Source organism: Conger conger, chromosome 9 (assembly GCF_963514075.1).
Source record: "Conger conger chromosome 9, fConCon1.1, whole genome shotgun sequence".
Classification (NCBI taxonomy): Eukaryota; Metazoa; Chordata; class Actinopteri; order Anguilliformes; family Congridae; genus Conger; species Conger conger.
In genome coordinates, this window is record NC_083768.1 from 59,616,288 (window position 1) to 59,635,887 (window position 19,600).

Here is a 19,600-nt window from a genome sequence, read left to right on the forward strand (position 1 = left end):
TATCTTAAATATTCCATAACTGCCCAATAAGGTTCATATCTGAAATATTCCATAACTGTTCAATAAGGTTCATATCTGAAATATTCCAAAACTGTTCAATAAGGTTCATATCTGAAATATTCCATAACTGCTCAGTAAGGTTCATATCTGAAATATTCCATAACTGCTCAGTAAGGTTCATATCTGAAATATTCTATAACTGCCCAATAAGGTTCATATCTGAAATATTCCATAACTGCTCAGTAAGGTTCATATCTGAAATATTCCATAACTGTTCAATAAGGTTCATATCTGAAATATTCCATAACTGCTCAGCAAGGTTCATATCTGAAATACTCCATAACTGTTCAATAAGGTTCATATCTGAAATATTCCATAACTGCTCAGTAAGGTTAATATCTGAAATATTCCATAACTGCTCAGTAAGGTTCATATCTGAAATATTCCATAACTGCTCAGTAAGTTTAGGGTTATGTGAGTGAGGATCAGGGTTCTGCTGTTGTTCGGTGAAGACAGACGGTCTTGTCCGCTGTTACGCGCTTGTGTTTCCTGTTCGTACACGGTCAGCGAGATCCTCGAGCCTTCATTCAAACAGACGGCACTCCTCATGAAACTAATTGTGGCATTTAGAAAACAATGTCAAAGCACAAATGAAATTAGGATGTTTACCAATATCCCATGAGTTGCTTAGAACGAATTTAAACGCTGTAATCTAAACGGCTGTAATCTAAACGTAAAAGCGAATGTTTCTGCTGCCTGGCAGAGTGTGTGCATTTGTCACCGAAAATTTCAGCCAATCGCATGACTAAATGACTAAATACTGCAGCAATTTAGCCTGTTGTTTAATTATGATTTCTGCTTGAGGTAATATTTCTGGAACATATATGTATTTGTGTTATCAGTATTTCCGTTTCTTTGCTTTTCAGTTTCATAATGTCGCTGTGTTTTTGGTCTCATAAAGTTGCTGGGTTTTTGGTCTCATTATGTTGCTGTGTTTTTGGTCTCATAATGTTGCTGTATTTTTGGTCTCATAATGTTGCTTTTGCATCCTCCTTTTACCTTTTAATTGGACAGCAGACAGAAAACCCTATGAATTTCGCCTGCACCACCGGACTAAACAATCTGTGCTCTTGCATGTTTCTGCTCCAGGAAACTCTTTAAAAAAAAGATGACCTAAGTAGACAACCTGTAGGAAAAGAGCCTTGGAGGATTTGTACGGGGAACACATTTTTGGTTTGTCATTCTGAGCATATGTAAAACCTGCAGCCTGTGTGTTCTGATTGGCCATGTGAGCTTAGCATATATATGCTGATTGATGAGTAGCATCTTTCAGACACCTCGTGAGTCACTGCACACCTGTGCACACCTGTACCTGCACAGGTAAGAACCTTATTATGATGAACTGGATCAAATACTTTACCACTTCAGAACAAATACAGGACAAATAAGCTATGTAGCATTGGCTGCTCTTTACTTTGTGAGCTACACACTGCGCAAATGTACTCTCTCAATTAATAGTCAAGGATATCGAGCTAAAAATATACTTGGGTGAAAGTTAAAAAGTCTCTACTTTTGTAAGTGCAGCCCGGAACCCAGCGTTCTGCAGCCCAGAACCCAGCGTTCTGCAGCCCAGAACCCAGTGTTCTGCAGCCCAGAACCCAGCGTTCTGCAGCCCGGAACCCAACGTTCTGCAGCCCGGAACCCAGTGTTCTACAGCCCGGAACCCAGTGTTCTGCAGCCCGGAACCCAGCGTTCTGCAGCCCGGGACCCAGCGTTCTGCAGCCCGGAACCCAGCGTTCTGCAGCCCAGAACCCAGCGTTCTCTCTCCCACTCTTGCCCTCTCCTGCACCCCCCTCTCTCTCTCCCTTTCCCCCATCTCATTCTCTCTCCCACACCTCTCTGTTTCTCTTTCTCTCGTGCTCTCTCTCAGAATGCAGAGTTGCCTGCTCCACATTTGGCTGTCAGATGCCTCCTCATCCTATAGATTAAAATAAAAAGTAAATTCATGCAGATGCTTACGAGACAGTAAAGCGAGAGCTTAAGAACTCTGCAGTCGACGGAGCTTCACTTGACACCAAGTATAAAAATAAAAGAAAAGTAAACAAACGGCAGTCTGGCAAGTGTGTGTGTGTGTCTCCAGTGTGTGTGTGTGTCTCCAGTGTGTGTGTGTGTGTGTGTGTGTGAGTCTCCAGTGTGTGTGTGTGTGTGTGTGTGTGTGTGTTTTTTCCAGCGGTTCTTGTGGTGGCAGGAATTTGAATGGAGGTATTTTTATTTAAATTAATGCACTTTCTCCAGCCATGCCAGGGAAGTTAGGGAAGTCTGAAGTGAATTAGCGGGTGACTCTCCCAATGCCCGCTGCGCAAAGCATTATGGGAAACGTTTTGTCAGGAAATTGGCGAGTTTCACACGCTGTTCGAAATCACTTCAAACTGACTGTTGCTGTGACATTTTTCTGGAAGTGAGCAATTTTCTGTGATTATATTTTTACCTGATTACACAAAACCACCCCCGCCCCCCTCCCAAGGTCATCTGGTTCTCCTGAAAGCCTGAAATATCCTCAGCACTCAGCTCTACCTTTAAACCCCACTAACCTTTCTGCTGAACCTGAAGGGACCGTTAAGACTTTATTCATAATTTGATACAAGGAACTGCTCTAGTTGCCCTTCTATTGTACTTTCTTCCAGAGACACACCAGTGTGGAGTCCAGCAGAGTGTAATTGGAAAGAATAGTTAGTAGAGTTAGTGAGAAAGACAAGACACTAAGAGACATGCACATTCACACTTGAGTGCACACAGACACACTCTCTCTCTTTCACACACACACACACACACACACACACACACACACACACACACACACACCTTGTGCAATTAGTGACACATTTTGAACATTCAACTGAAAAAACTTTCAGCATTTTTTAATTTACATTCCCAAACCCCCACTTCCCCCAGAAAGGAATTCTCATACAGATGCTTGATACAGGTGACGTGTCGTTTCTTTAGACAGTTTACATGTTTTTGTACATTTTAATTCATGGAGTTTTCACGCCGACATTAATAAATTGTTTTTGCGTAACCAAGAGCAAGCAGAAATGGAATTGGGAGGGTGTGGGGGTACTGGGGGGGGGGGGTACTGGGGAGGGTGTGGGGTACTGGGGGGGGGGGGGGGGGGGGGTACTGGGGAGGGTGTGGGGTACTGGGGGAGGGTGTGGGCGTACTGGGGAGGGTGTGGGGGTACTGGGGGGGTTTTAGGGAAGTTGGGGACGGAAAGAAATCCAACGCGCACTTGTGCCACGTACAGAAGCAGCTTGTTTGGGGTTCAGTATATACAGCACCAGCTCCGGTCCGGTCGGGCTGGTCCGGTCCGGTTCCGCTCCAGGATGCACAATCTTCTTTTTACATTTTCCTTCCAGTGGCAAAAATAAAAACCAAAAGGGAGATTTTTTTCATGGTCTGATGCTTTAAGCTGAACTTTAAACTTTATGAAACAAACAAGCAAACAAAAAAAACCTAAAATAAACCACAGGCCGGAGAAGGTCAGCCTTCTTTAGCACTGTGAAGAAGCCCCGCCCACTAAACCCAGCCCAGGGCAAGGCCCCGCCCACTAAACCCAGCCCAGGGCAAGGCCCCGCCCACTAAACCCAGCCCAGGGTGAGGCCCCGCCCCATAAACCCAGCCCAGGGTGAGGCCCCGCCCACTAAACCCAGCCCAGGGTGAGGCCCCGCCCACTTCCTGTTCTGAAAGCACTCTCTCCCGGGAGCGTGTCCCGTGTCGTGGAGTTCCTCCGTCTGGCGGGGGTTGGGTGGCTCCGGGGCGGTGGGGGTACGAGGAAAAGCGGGGGTTCTCAAACGGGGCCACGGGGTAACAATGCCACCCGGCTGTCTTTGTCTTGGAGTGCTGCTCAAATCTGCTGACGGGGAGAATCCAGGAAAACTGCTGCCTCTGACATAAATATCGCTGCGTTCACAGAAACACAAAAACCCAAAACTGAGGGGGAGGGAGGGGGGGGGGAGCTGGGGCACCTCTGTTTTCTGTTTGGAGGATTTGAGAAAGAAAAACAAAACACAACAAAAACTCCCCACCAAAACTTCAGCAGGGTAAAAAAACTGAAGTATTTCACAAAATAAATAAAGATTTCATATTAACTATGAATGCTGAAATTCAGTTGCCACTATGTACATGTCATGAGCTGGCATTGCAAAAAATGAGATCATAACTAGTAATCTGGTGCATCTTTTTGGAAATTATATATATTTTTTAAGAGGAACATCACGTCAATTTAACCCATGTTCTTCCATTTAGCAAATGTTTTATATGTTTCATATTTTTTGCAGAAATGTGAAATGTGTGAATCAGAATTATTATTATTTTTTAATCATTATTATTATTATTATTATTATTATTGTTCTGATTTAGTTGGGCCAGATTGTCCAGTAAACAGCTGATTTGGACAGAATTCCTCATTTGATTGCAGAGATGTCCAGGACAGTGCAGATAGCAGATATATTGATAGATATGTCTTTTTGAGCATGGGGGGTAGAGGGGCACCCCACATCTCAGCGCCATTGTGGTCCGTGCTGATGTCATGGTCAGCCGGAGGGGAAGTAGGGAGCGTCACTGTGGTAGTTGTAGTCCGGACACACTTTCTGCACCAGCTTGTAGTCCGTGCTGTAGAAGGAGATGAAGATGCAGATGACCTTAAAGGGCTTGGAGCACAGCCAGGAGACGTGGCTCTGCGTCTGCTCCTGGTAGCAGGTCTTGGACGGGTCGAAGTTGCACAGCGTGTTCTTGTTGGCCTTGTCCACCTTCTCGTACTCCACGCGGCAGTTGAAGGACTTGGAGTCCTTGGCGTCCACCACGGCCTGCTGGGCGGAGAGGTCGAACTCCACGATCTTGGTGGGCGGCACGAGGCTGACGGACACGTTGCCCTGGCCGGTGGAGTTGTGGCGGAAGTAGACGCTGAAGGTGCCGTTGCCGTGGTCCACGATCTTGCCGGTGATCAGCAGGTTGAGCTTCACGGTCTTGATGTTGGAGTTGAAGTCGCCCCAGCCGAACATCTTCTTGAACTTGCCGGTCTTGACCATGGGCCGGCGCTTGCCGCGGCCGCGGGCCTCCTGGCCGTCGCTGGCGTTGCGCAGCCAGTCCCAGAGGTCCTGCTCGGAGTACGGCTCGGGCGTGTCGTACCGCAGGTCCAGCGCCGTCGCGTTCTCCTTCGGGGGCAGGGCCTGGGACAGGAGCCGGCTGATTGACAGCTCCTTGCTGCTGCTGGGCTCCGCCCACATGTGCTTCAGCTTCAGGGGGGACTTGGGGCTCCCCGCCTTCAGCACGACCGGCTTCCCCGGGAGGGAGGCCTCCACCCGCGCGACCTGCGGAGAGAGAGGGGTCAGAGGTCAGAGGTCAGCTACATAACACACACACACACACACTCTCTCACACACACACACACACTCTCTCTCTCTCACACACACACACACACACTCTCTCTCTCTCACACACACACACACACACACACACACACACACACACACACACACACTCTCTCTCACACACACACACACACTCTCTCACACACACACACACACACTCTCTCTCTCTCACACACACACACACACACTCTCTCTCTCACACACACACACACACACACACACACACACACACACACACACACACTCTCACACACACACACACACTCTCTCTCTCTCACACACACACACACACACACACTCTCTCTCTCTCTCTCTCTCTCTCTCACACACACACACACCTGCACCCGCGCAACCTGCACCTGCGCAACCTGTGGAGAGAGAGGGGTCAGGGGTCAGGGGTCAGAGGTCAGAGGTCAGAGCTCAGCTATAGAATACACACACACACACACACACACAAAGGGACATTTCATTAGCCCTCATTATTTGTGTAATGCTTTATTCAGACAGGCAGAAAGCAGAGAGGGGGGCAGAAAGAGCAGTGTCCACAGCTCCGCGGCAGGAGTCAAACCCCCACCTGCTCTGGGGGTCACACACACTGAGTCCCCCCCTCCCCCTCTCCCCTCCCCTGTCTCGCCGTTACGTCAGTGAGATAAGTGCGGTCCATCATTCCCCCGTCTGAAACGACACCTCCACTGCAGCCACCACACAGGACACAGTGTCACTGTGGATGAATATAATGCATTTTACAAAGAGAGCCATATGGGAAACATTGAAGAACATGACCACCCCCGCCCATCCCCACAGAACACAGTCAACACCAAATCATAGACCCCCCCCCCCCTAATGAATACAACTGATACAAGTCAGAGGGGTAGGTTTGTGAATGTGCCACCATGCCCAAACAGCTGAGAAGTGTGATAGCGCGTGATAGCGTGTGATAGCGTGTGATAGCATGTCATAGCCTGTGATAGCGTGTGATAGCGTGTGATAGCGTGTCATAGTGTGTAATAGCATGTGATAGCGTGTGATAGCACGTCATAGACACCAGAAGAGCAATCTTAACTGAACTGAAGGCAGAAGGCAAACTCCCTGCGAGGAACAAAACCCTGAGCCTTTCATGGTCAACGAACTGGAGAAAGCCCTGCAGGGACTGAAATGTGGTAAGGCAGCAGGTTATGACAACATCTCTCCAGAATTCATGAAACACCTTGGCCCCAAAGCTCTTACCTGGCAGGCCAAATTCTACACCCGGATTGTACATACGAACACAATCCCCAAGAAGTGGCGGACGGCAAAAGTAATTGCTATACCATAACCTGGCAAAGACCGTAAACTGCCAGCAAGCTACTGCCCAACCTCTCTGCTCTGTGTCCCCTCTAAAATCTTGTTACGCCTAATACTACAGTGTATATCCACAGAAGTCGAGTCAAAATTTAATGTAGATCAGGCCGGTTTCTGCAAAGGACGCAGTACAGGGGAACAAGTTCTGGCCCTAACCACCTACATTGAAAACGGCCTGGAGAGCAAGCTCAAAACAGGGACTGTGTCCCTCGATCTCACAGCAGCCTACGATACGGTCTGGCATAAAGGCCTCCTGCTGAAACTCAGGAAAATGCTCCCTGCCTGGGCAACAGCCACCATCCAAACTCTGCTCAACAATAGGAGGTTCAGAGTACACTTAGGACAGAAAGTAAGCTCATGGAAAACACAGATAAATGGGCTTCCTCAAGGCTCAGTTCTCTCTCCGACCCTGTTCAATGTATACACAAACGACCTGCCCATCACCAGATCCCGCAAGTTCATCTATGCTGATGACATCTGTCTGGCAACCCAAGCGTCTGACCTGGCCTCTTTGGAGCAGGTGCTCAATGAGGACCTTGCAAAACTGGACCAGTACTGCAAGGCCTGGCACCTGCAACCAAGTCCAGCAAAGACAGTTTCCAGTGTCTTCCATCTTCGAAACGCAGAAACGCAGATGCCACCAAACAGCTGGACATCTAGTAGACAGTAGGCTAGTAGGACACCAGCTCAGACACTCCCCCAACCCAACATACCTGGGAGTGACCCTGGACAGGACACTGTCATTCAAAGAACACCTTAAAGGAACAGCAGCCAGCAAAGGTGAAATCTAGAAACAACCTCCTCTGCAAACTTGCAGGTGCAAAATGGGGTGCAGCAGCTCCCACACTGCGCACCTCAGCTCTGGCCCTGTCATATTCTGCAGCAGAATACTGCTCCCCTGTCTGGTCCAGGTCACCCCACACACACCAAGTAGACACCCAACTAAACAACACTATGCAAATCATTACTGGGACTATCCGGTCAACACTAGTCACCTGGCTCCCTGTCTTATCTAACATACTTCCCCCCCAATATCAGACGAACTGAACTCACCTATAGGATGCTCCAAAAGGTCAAAGATTCCCCCCACTTACCAATCCATGCCGACATCTACAACCCACCACCCGCACATTTCCGATCTAGACGTCCAATTAGGAAGGACCCTCCACCCACTGACTTTGATGCTTGGGCAGACATGGGAATCCAAAGACATCCCAAACAAACATCATAGCGTGTGATAGCGTGTGATAGCATGTGATAGTGTGTGATAGCATGTGATAGCGTGTGATAGCATGTGATAGTGTGTGATAGCATGTGATAGCGTGTGATAGCATGTGATAGTGTGTGATAGCATGTGATAGCGCGTGATAGCATGTGATAGTGTGTGATAGCGTGTGATAGTGTGTGATAGTGTGTGATAGCATGTGATAGTGTGTGATAGAGCGTGATAGTGTGTGATAGCATGTGATAGTGTGTGATAGCGTGTGATAGCATGTGATAGCATGTCATAGTGTGTGATAGCGTGTGATAGCATGTGATAGTGTGTGATAGCGTGTGATAGCATGTGATAGCATGTCATAGTGTGTGATAGCGTGTGATAGCATGTCATAGTGTGTGATAGTGTGTGATAGCACGTCATAGCGTGTGATAGCATGTGATAGCGTGTGATAGCGTGTGATAGCGAGTGATAGCACGTCATAGCGTGTGATAGCATGTGATAGCGTGTGATAGCGTGTGATAGCGTGTGATAGCGTGTGATAGTGTGTGATAGTGTGTGATAGTGTGTGATAGAGCGTGATAGTGTGTGATAGAGCGTGATAGTGTGTGATAGTGTGTGATAGTGTGTGATAGTGTGTGATAGCGTGTGATAGCATGTGATAGCGTGTGATAGTGTGTGATAGCGTGTGATAGAGCGTGATAGTGTGTGATAGCGTGTGATAGCATGTGATAGTGTGTGATAGAGCGTGATAGTGTGTGATAGCATGTGATAGCGCGTGATAGCATGTGATAGTGTGTGATAGCATGTGATAGCGCGTGATAGCATGTGATAGTGTGTGATAGCGTGTGATAGCGCGTGATTGCGTGTGATAGCGTGTGATAGAGCGTGATAGCGTGTGATAGAGCGTGATTGCGTGTGATAGTGTGTGATAGTGTGTGATAGTGTGTGATAGTGTGTGATAGCGTGTGATAGCGTGTGATAGTGTGTGATAGTGTGTGATAGTGTGTGATAGTGTGTGATAGCGTGTGATAGTGTGTGATAGCACGTCATAGCATGTGATAGCATGTGATAGCGTGTGATAGCGTGTGATAGCGTGTGATAGCATGTGATAGCGTGTGATAGCGTGTGATAGCGTGTGATAGCACGTCATAGCGTGTGATAGCGTGTGATAGTGTGTGATAGCATGTGATAGCGTGTGATAGCGTGTGATAGCACATCATAGCGTGTGATAGCGTGTGATAGCGTGTGATAGCGTGTGATAGCGTGCGTGTGGAAGCACATGCTGAAACCAGGTTTGCGTGCGATGTTGCCGTCACACCGTTCAGAAGGGGACACCGTCGGAATTAAGCCCAGTTTTTAATTAAAACGTGCTAATTAACAGCAGTGATTAATGTCATTCATTCTCTAACACAATTAGTACCCTGGAATGCTAATTCGGAAATAAATCACGGCATTAACAGGCATCGATAAGCTGATTACGAGATGGACAGAGCCGCTTAAACCTTCACCCCGTTTATGATTTCTCTGCAGACATTTCAGTTTAGCACAGTTTACCTGCAGTCGCTGGTACTGGAGAAACACCACACACACACACACACACACACACACACAGTTGGTAAACTGCTTCATGAGACAGCACGTGGAGCACATACTCTTTCACTTCCATTGCTACTGAAATGAGGCAGTAAACGAACGTTTGTCTGCGTGTGCTGGTGCACAATGCATTTCTGTCTGTGCTTCAATCTGCCATTTCAGCCAAAATAACAATTAATGACAAAAACAAAACCACCAACCAACAAACCCATAAAGTCTAAAATAGCACCCTCTTCATGTTGTGTGCTTGATATTTCACACACTAAAGAATCATTAAAATTATATGAACCTTTATTTGGCTCAGAATCGGGCTCAGGAGAAGTGGTGCAGCCAGAACGGTTGCCTCGGTTACTGCAAATCACAGTTAATTTTACTTTCCCCCATGGAACACTAAACACTTCAGCTGTTTTACCCAGTTCTCAAGACACACTAATTTCCACACGTTAGGATGTGTGCATGTGTATGATCATATGCGTGCATGTGTGTGTGCATGTGGGTGTGCATGTGTGTGTTTGCACTTGCTTATGTGTCTGAAAATGATTTTAAAAATCATTTCTCCTCATGGCCATACCCTGGAGAAGAAGACTTTCAGCACCCCGAGGCCCAGCTGCACCCCGAGGCCCAGCTACACCCGAGGCCCAGCTGCACCCCGAGGCCCTGCTGCACCCCGAGGCCCAGCTACACCCTGAGGCCCTGCTGCACCCTGAGGCCCAGCTGCACCCTGAGGCCCTACTACACCCTGAGGCCCAGCTGCACCCTGAGGCCCAGCTAAACCCTGAGGCCCAGCTGCACCCTGAGGCCCAGATACATCCTGAGGCCCAGTGGGAAGGGGCCTTTAGAGCACACCACGACACAGACATTCTTAAAAACATTCCCAAAACACCAAAATAGGGAAAATTCCCATAACCATTCCCAAAACACCACAAAGAATATTCCAGAGAAATGTTCAATTCCCAATGGTAAAAATGTTCCCAAAAACACTGGTACCCTTCTCTCCTAAAAAAGCCAATCTGCCAAGACTGGCACCGTCTTTCTCTGGAGAGTGTCTGTACAGAAACAATGACAGCCTGACTCATTTGACCCTAGTGCCTGATATGAGACTTATTCAATTAACTTTTTTTAAAAGACAGAAGTTGGTGCATTTTTTGATTAAACATCAACAAAGCACACTTTTCTAACATCATAATGACACAAAATGTAGTTTAAAGGACTGTGTTATTAGTAACCTGGATTATAAACAATGGCTTTAAACGACTGAAATCTTTGTATTCAGCCAACAGGAAGACTGATGTGATCCATCTGATTGATGATATTAAAGCAGAAAAACACTGATTATCCATCTAATGCTTCACAGCACTGCCATCAGAATTTGAGTAGGCTTACACAGTGCTGTTGAGAGTCGGTGAGTTATAGTTAAGGTCACTTGTTTTCTGAACAATGACTCCGTTAAGAAGCAGTTGTGGTCAGGTGGAGGTAAGGTTCTGTGTCGCGTGTTTGGTCATTTGGAGGATTTCATGAAGCTGAAGCCCTGGCAGGACAGTCCCAGCTCCCTGTGAGAAGCGGGAGGGTGTAGTGACTGAGGGAACTCAGGTACACTCTGAGAAAAAAAGAGGTTCCACAAGGAACCCTGTGGCTCCATAGAAGAACCCTATAAGTTCAATGGTTCTTTTTTCAGGGAGCTTTCACATCCTGAATCCAGGTAATTGAATCCAAATCCAGCCCTGGTTTTCTCTTCTCCCAGGTAATGGTGTGGTCACACCTGACTCCCAGGTAAAGGGAGGGTGAACACACCTGACTCCCAGGTAAAGGGAGGGTGAACACACCTGACTCCCAGGTAAAGGGAGGGTGAACACACCTGACTCCCAGGTAAAGGGAGGGTGGAACACACCTGACTCCCAGGTAAAGGGAGGGCGAACACACCTGACTCCCAGGTAAAGGGAGGGCGAACACACCTGACTCCCAGGTAAAGGGAGGGTGGAACACACCTGACTCCCAGGTAAAGGGAGGGTGGAACACACCTGACTCCCAGGTAAAGGGAGGGTGAACACACCTGACTCCCAGGTAAAGGGAGGGTGAACACACCTGACTCCCAGGTAAAGGGAGGGTGGAACACACCTGACTCCCAGACAAAAGAACCAAAGAACCCTTTTTTTTGAGTTTGAGAGTGTAATTGGAATGGCCCTTGAGGGTCTCCTGAGGGTCACCTGAGGACTCCATTCTCATTGGCAGTGACAGCCTGGGTGGGAGGTGCAGGGGATTGTGGAGCCAATCAGATATCAGGCAGGTCAGGTGATCAATATCAGGGTGATTAGGGGGCCAGACTTAGAGAGAGAGTTAGGTGGAGAATTTGGCCACTGGATCTGTCACGAGCACAGTGAGTCACCTTGGTCTAAAGCACGGAGCCACCCACAGCACAGCCTCCTCAGCACTGTGATGCTGTACTGAGTTTCTGTCCGGTCCCCTACCGACCCACCAACACCAACACCTCTTCCAGCAGCAGCCTTTTCCTCAGGTGGTCCCCCATCACAACACTAACCAAACCAACACTGGATTGGCTGCAGCACTAACCAAACCAACACTGGATTGGCTTCAGCACTAACCAAGCAAACAGCAGATTGGCTTCAGCACTAACCAATCCTCCATCTGATTGGCTTCAGCAGCACGATGTTCTCCTCGCTGAAGTCCATTAAGCAGAACGTGAGTGATGATGTCACAATTGATGTCACAGCTGTGAGCTTCCTGAACTTTGTGGAGTGGAGTGAGCACCATAGACACCAACTAGACTAGAATGTACAGCACCTGTTTAGAAACGCGTGAAAGAGCGCTGGGAATGGAGCTTTCTTTCCTCCAAAGACCTCTAAGAATTTAAGATGAAATGACACTGAGGGCATGGGAAATTGTGTTCACTGCGTGGAGGCGCTCCGTGCCAGGGACAGCATGTTAGATAATGATTTCTGAGCTACTGATTTTATGCCTGGGGCAGGTGCAAAGGGGACCCAAAATGTGATACCTTATAATATCACGCATAATACCTGTGCACCTGCTAACCGGCCGTAATGTAATTAATATTATTATGTAAGGTGATTATCAGTTAATCTCTGTATTTACACAGCAGCTCAGAGTGGTCAGATCAGAGGACATTTCCCGACAGCAGCTGATGACTCGGATCAGTGACATCACCAACGCTAAACCCCCAATTTACTTAATGGGGAGTGGATCAGTGCCACAACCTAAAGTACCACTGGTGTCATAACCTAATATACCACTGGGGTCATGACCTAATATACCACTGGTGTCATAACCTAATATACCACTGGGGTCATGACCTAATATACCACTGGGGTCATAACCTAATATACCACTGGGGTCATGACCTAATATACCACTGGTGTCATGACCTAAAATACCACTGGTGTCATAACCTAATATACCACTGGTGTCATAACCTAATATAACACTGGTGTCATAACCTAATATAACACTGGTGTTATAACCTAAAATACCACTGGGGTCATACCCTAACATACCACTGGTGTCATAACCTAATATACCACTGGTGTCATAACCTAATATACCACTGGTGTCATAACCTAATATAACACTGGTGTTATAACCTAAAATATCACTGGGGTCATACCCTAACATACCACTGGTGTCATAACCTAATATACCACTGGTGTCATAACCTAATATACCACTGGTGTCATAACCTAAAATACCACTGGTGTCATAACCTAATATACCACTGGTGTCATGACCTAATATACCACTGGTGTCATAACCAAAAATACCACTGGTGTCATAACCTAATATAACACTGGTGTTATAACCTAAAATATCACTGGGGTCATACCCTAACATACCACTGGTGTCATAACCTAATATACCACTGGGGTCATAACCTAGTATATGCTGGTGTCATAACACACCCCAACACCCACAGACACTCCCTGGAATTCAGCACCGTAATAGTAATAATAATAATAACAGCAAGAACCACAACAATATTTACAATAATCATAATCATATGATCTTTTATCCGAAGCAAGTTATAGTCGATTAGACTAAGCAGGGACCTGGAGCAATGTGGGGTTAAGGGTCTTGCTCAAGGGCCCAACAGCTGTGCGGATCTTATTTTGGCTACGTTGGAGCTTGAACCACCAACCTTCCAGGTGCCAGTCAAGCACTTTAGCCTCTAGGTTATGTACTGTTATAAACTATTACCGTAATATTGTTTAGTTATGTAATGTTATAAACTATTACAGTACTATTGTTTAGTTATATACTTAATAAACGATTACAGTACTATTGTTTAGTTATGTACTTTGTAAACTATTACAGTACTATTGTTTAGTTATGTACTTTATAAACTATTACAGTACTATTGTTTAGTTATGTAATTTTATAAACTATTGTAGTAATATTGTTTAGTTTGGTAATGTTATAAACTATTGTAGTAATATTGTTTAGTTTGGTAATGTTATAAACTATTGTAGTAATATTGTTTAGTTAGGTAATGTTATAAACTATTGTAGTAATATTGTTTTGTTAGGTAATGTTATAAACGATTGTAGTAATATTGTTTTGTTAGGTAATGTTATAAACTATTGTAGTAATATTGTTTTGTTAGGTAATGTTATAAACTATTGTAGTAATATTGCTGAGAAAGATAATGACTCGTGAGGTTATGAAGTGAAAACGGAAGGGATGTGGTTCTGCAGTGCTCTGTTTCAGTGCAGTGTAGCAGATAAACGAGAGTATCGATCCCTTTCTTCTCAAACGGCGTTTGGCAAGCTCACTGATCTCCAAAATTAACTGTGCACTGGGAGAAGGGGAAAAAAACAACAGCACTTGGCTTCGTGTCAGAGGCCTTTTGTCAATTAACAGTTTTAGACTTTGGCTCTGGCTCCGATTCAATCCATATTTCTTCTCAACTTTAACTCTCCTTTAAATGCAAATGTAGGTTTGTTTCTTGGCACATTCAGCAATTCACCAAATTAAGCAAACTTTCTGACTCTTGCCTTCTCTGCCTGCTCTCTCGCTCTTCTTCCCTCCCTCTCTCCCTCTCTCTCCCTCTTGCTGTCTCCCTCTTTCTGTCTCTTTCTTTCTTTCTGTCTGCGTATATATATTATATATATACGCAGAGGTCTTAGGCACCCTAGACTTTATTATATACATATTTATTTTTGTGTGTGTGTTCGTATAAAAGAACACATTTGAGATTTGAACCAAGATTCATTTTCCAAAAGATTTAATTTTACATTTACATTTAATTTACATTTAATTTTTAAAAGTAACATGGTACTGTAAGCAATGGACTACTTTTGACATAAAAACTTGATCAAGGCTGTCTGAGATCAGAAGCAAGGAGCCAACCAAAGTCTGCAGAAGAACTGTGGCAAGTTCTCCAACATGCTTGGAACAACCTCCCTGCTGATTGTCTTACATAACTGCAGGACAGCGTTGGCTATCTCAGACAAGTGCAGTTTTAACACTGAAGGGTGGTGACAAAAAATATTGATTTGATTCAGTTTTTTACTATTCTGCCAAATTACTAAAATGTAGTGTAAAATGTATAGTACGTTTATTTAGGACCTTTCATTGAATTATTTTTGAAAGAATCTTATTGGTACAGAATGTTATACAGGTCCCTAAGACTTGTGCACAGTACTGTGTGTCTGTATATATATACTACCTCACCGAGCACTTTATGAGGAACATTTTTACTTTATTACACCTACTTATTCATGCGATGATCTGACATCAATCATCAGAATGGGGAAAACAATTGATCCAAGTGACTTTGACTGTGGATTGATTGTTGGTGGCAGACAGGGTGGTTTGAGTATCTTAGAAACTGCTGATCTCCTGGGATTTTCACGCACACTAGTCTCTAGAGTTTGCAAAGAATGGTGCAAAAAACAATCCAGTGAGCAGCAGTTCTGCAGACAGAAACGCCTTGTTAATGAGGCGTCAGAAGAGAATGGCCAGACTGGTCAAAGCTGACAGGAAGGTGACAGTAACGCAAATAACCACACATAACAGTGGTATGCAGAAGAGCATCTCTGAACACACAACACATCATAACTCTAAGTGGATAGGCTACAGCGTAGAGTAGAGGGACTCCCTCTACCTCTCTCCTTCCCTTTCTCTCTCCCTCTCTCCCTCCCTTTCTCTCTCACTCTTTCCCTCCCTTTCTCTCTCCCTCTCTCGCTCTCCCTCTGCCTCTCTCCATCTCTCTCTCTCCCTCTCTCTCTCCATCTCTCTCTCTCTCACAGGCTTGTACACAGGACACTGGATTGTTCCTTCTCTCTCCTGTCACACTGTTACAAAGCTGCAGTCCAAGTGCCCAGCACAGAGCCTTAGATGCTGCCTTTAAACACATATCAGAGGAGTGTAAATGAGCATTAAGAACTCAGAAACAGCACCTGTGTTATTTATAACTCAGGCTCTAAGGGAGGAGGTCAGTCCTCCTGTGTTTGAAATTCTGCAAATTAGTCACGAAGTGGCTCTGCCATTCCACAGGCCAAAACAAGCATGAACACGAACACACACAAACACACACACACACACACACACACACACACTCACACTCACACACACACACAGACACAGACACACACACTCACACTCATGCACATACCCACACACACACATACACACACACATATACACACACACAGACACACACACACACACATGCACACACTCATACACTCACACTCACACACACACACTCACACCCACATATACACACACACACACACACACATACTAGTATTACATGAATACATCAGTGTCACTGAATGGAATCACATTGTGATTCTCTCATTAATTCAAGTTTTGTCCATGTCAAAAAATGTCAGGTCTCACATGACACCCGCATATACTAAATTATCTGCAGTAGTTAATTACCTAAATAAAACCTGATTGGTTAATTCATTATTGATTAATTTGGTTTTTGACTGACAGAATGATTAATTTGTATTCTCAATCATTGGCAACAAGTGCAAACATGTGTACTGCTACCCTGAAACTTCACCAGGCAGCTGGATGAGATGAAAGTGTCCTAGTCTATCAGCAGCTGAAACCAGCACACACCACACAGGGGCGACATGGCTCAGGCAGTAAGAGCAGTCGTCTGGCAGTCGGAGGGTTGCCGGTTCGATCCCCCGCCCGGGCTGTGTCGAAGTGTCCCTGAGCAAGACACCTAACCCCTAAATGTTCCTGACGAGCTGGTCGGCACCTTGCATGGCAGCCAATCGCTGTTGGTGTGTGAGTGTGTGTATGAATGGGTGAATGAGAAGCATTAATTGTACAGCGCTTTGACTAAAGGCTCTATATAAATGCCAATCATTTACCATTTACACAGTACACACACACTCACACTCTCATACTCACACAGCACAGAGCAGCACAGAGCAGCACAGAGCAGCACAGAGCAGCACACACTGGGGGGGGAAGTGGATGAAGACGCTTCAGGAGACGCATTAAAGCTCCTCTCACAGACCCACACACTCCCTGTGTGAGGAAAACTAAATTACTCCCACACACACACACACACACGCACACACACACACACTCACTCACTCAACCACACGAGGAGGACTGAGATTTAAATTAGTCCACGGCTGCCTCCTTTGATTTTTAAATTGAGCACAAAAAAAATGCAATTATCACTAATTCCAAGACATTCTTCAATCTCGCACTGAAGCCGCAGACTTCGCAGAAAGCTTTTTTTCCCTTTTTCCAGGGGTTGCGTGGTTTCTTCCTCTGGCTGGTCTGGCACCTCCTCCATGCGATTGACCTTTCAAAGTGTTCGCCTGACAGCTCACAGTCAGAGTGAGGATGCGGGAGCCACGTCCTCCCAACACTGGTGTGTGTTCTGCTTTTCACCAATTACACCGTCTCCATTAGCGTCTCCACCTCTCTTTCATGCTCGGCTCTGTTTTAATCTGTTTTTCAGAGTATTCAGCGAGGGGTCAACGCCCTCCGTCTCGTACGCACAGTGAGATGCCATCCGACGTCGCCCGACTCCACGCCCACGACAAGCCAATCAGACGCTCCAATGCAATCTGCAGCACGTCTTACTGAAGCCCCTTCCAAACGTGAAGCTGTCAGCGGCCCCTTTGGTCTACGCCACCACTGAATTAACACTGAGGCTGGTGCGCTTGTACTGTAGATTTAACACTGAGGCTGGTGCGCTTGTACTGTAGATTTAACACTGAGGCTGGTGCGCTTGTACTGGAGATTTAACACTGAGGCTGGTGCGCTTGTACTGTAGATCTAACACTGAGGCTGGTGCGCTTGTACTGTAGATTTAACACTGAGGCTGGTGCGCTTGTACTGTAGATTTAACACTGAGGCTGGTGCGCTTGTACTGGAGATTTAACACTGAGGCTGGTGCGCTTGTACTGTAGATTTAACACTGAGGCTGGTGCGCTTGTACTGTAGATTTAACACTGAGGCTGGTGCGCTTGTACTGTAGATTTAACACTGAGGCTGGTGCGCTTGTACTGTAGATTTAACACTGAGGCTGGTGCGCTTGTACTGTAGATTTAACACTGAGGCTGGTGCGCTTGTACTGTAGATTTAACACTGAGGCTGGTGCGCTTGTACTGTAGATTTAACACTGAGGCTGGTGCGCTTGTACTGTAGATTTAGATCACGGCAGAAGAGCTTGTCCTGTAGATTTAGATCATGTGTTTCTGTCAAGTGACACGAGAACAGAAATTCTGAAATACCATGTTTCTAAATTTTCACGAAACCCATGTTATCTAGACCTGTGCCAAATACGTAATTGTTTTGTATTCAAGTACTTTTCTGCACTCGATTGATCATGCCTGGTTCAAATGAACCAATTGAGCCAACCAGTCTTTCATAGACAAGCTCAGTAAAGCATACAGAAGTATTTGAAGTATCCAAAACAGTCATGTATGTGACCCTGGTTCTTAGGTAACACACCTGTCTGACAGGTGCAGAGCAGGGACAGGGTCAGAAATGATAGCTCCTGAATGATCACACCAGTGCTCTTTCATGCCATTTTCGCCAGGTTGCATACACACACACACACACACACACTCACTAACACACACACACACACACAAACACACACACACACACACACTCACTAACACACACACACACTCACTAACACACACACACACACACACTCACTAACACACACACACACACACACTCACTAACACACATACACACACACACACACTCACTAACACACATACACACACAAACACACACACACACACACTTACTAACACACACACACACACACACACTCACTAACACACATACACACACAAACACACACACACAAACACACTCACTAACACACACACACACACACACACAAACACACTCTCAAACACTCTCTCACTCATCCATAACGTGATTGCGCGGTGTTGATGCTGTTAGGGAGCGGTGTTGATGCTGCAGGGAGTGGTGTTGATGCTGCAGGGAGTGGTGTTGATGCTGTTAGGGAGCGGTGTTGATGCTGTTAGGGAGTGGTGTTGATGCTGTTAGGGAGTGGTGTTGATGCTGCAGGGAGCGGTGTTGATGCTGTTAGGGAGCGGTGTTGATGCTGCAGGGAGTGGTGTTGATGCTGTTAGGGAGTGGTGTTGATGCTGTTAGGGAGTGGTGTTGATGCTGTTAGGGAGTGGTGTTGATGCTGCAGGGAGCGGTGTTGATGCTGTTAGGGAGCGGTGTTGATGCTGCAGGGAGTGGTGTTGATGCTGCAGGGAGCGGTGTTGATGCTGCAGGGAGTGGTGTTGATGCTGTTAGGGAGTGGTGTTGATGCTGTTAGGGAGCGGTGTTGATGCTGTTAGGGAGTGGTGTTGATGCTGCAGGGAGCGGTGTTGATGCTGCAGGGAGTGGTGTTGATGCTGCAGGGAGTGGTGTTGATGCTGTTAGGGAGTGGTGTTGATGCTGCAGGGAGTGGTGTTGATGCTGTTAGGGAGCGGTGTTGATGCTGCAGGGAGTGGTGTTGATGCTGTTAGGGAGC

At 46.2% G+C, this 19,600-nt stretch overlaps 1 protein-coding gene across 1 annotated transcript in view; it reads right to left on the bottom strand.

Annotated features, from left to right (window-relative positions):
• Positions 1-3,178: 3,178 nt before the first annotated feature.
• Positions 3,179-19,600, bottom strand: part of LOC133137449 (neurexophilin-1-like) — a 31,115-nt gene continuing 14,693 nt past the window's right edge. The window contains exon 2 of the mRNA XM_061255735.1: positions 3,179-5,366. Coding sequence (XP_061111719.1) covers positions 4,590-5,366 — 777 coding nt within the window. The 3' untranslated portion in view covers positions 3,179-4,589. The remainder of the gene's footprint in view (positions 5,367-19,600) is intronic.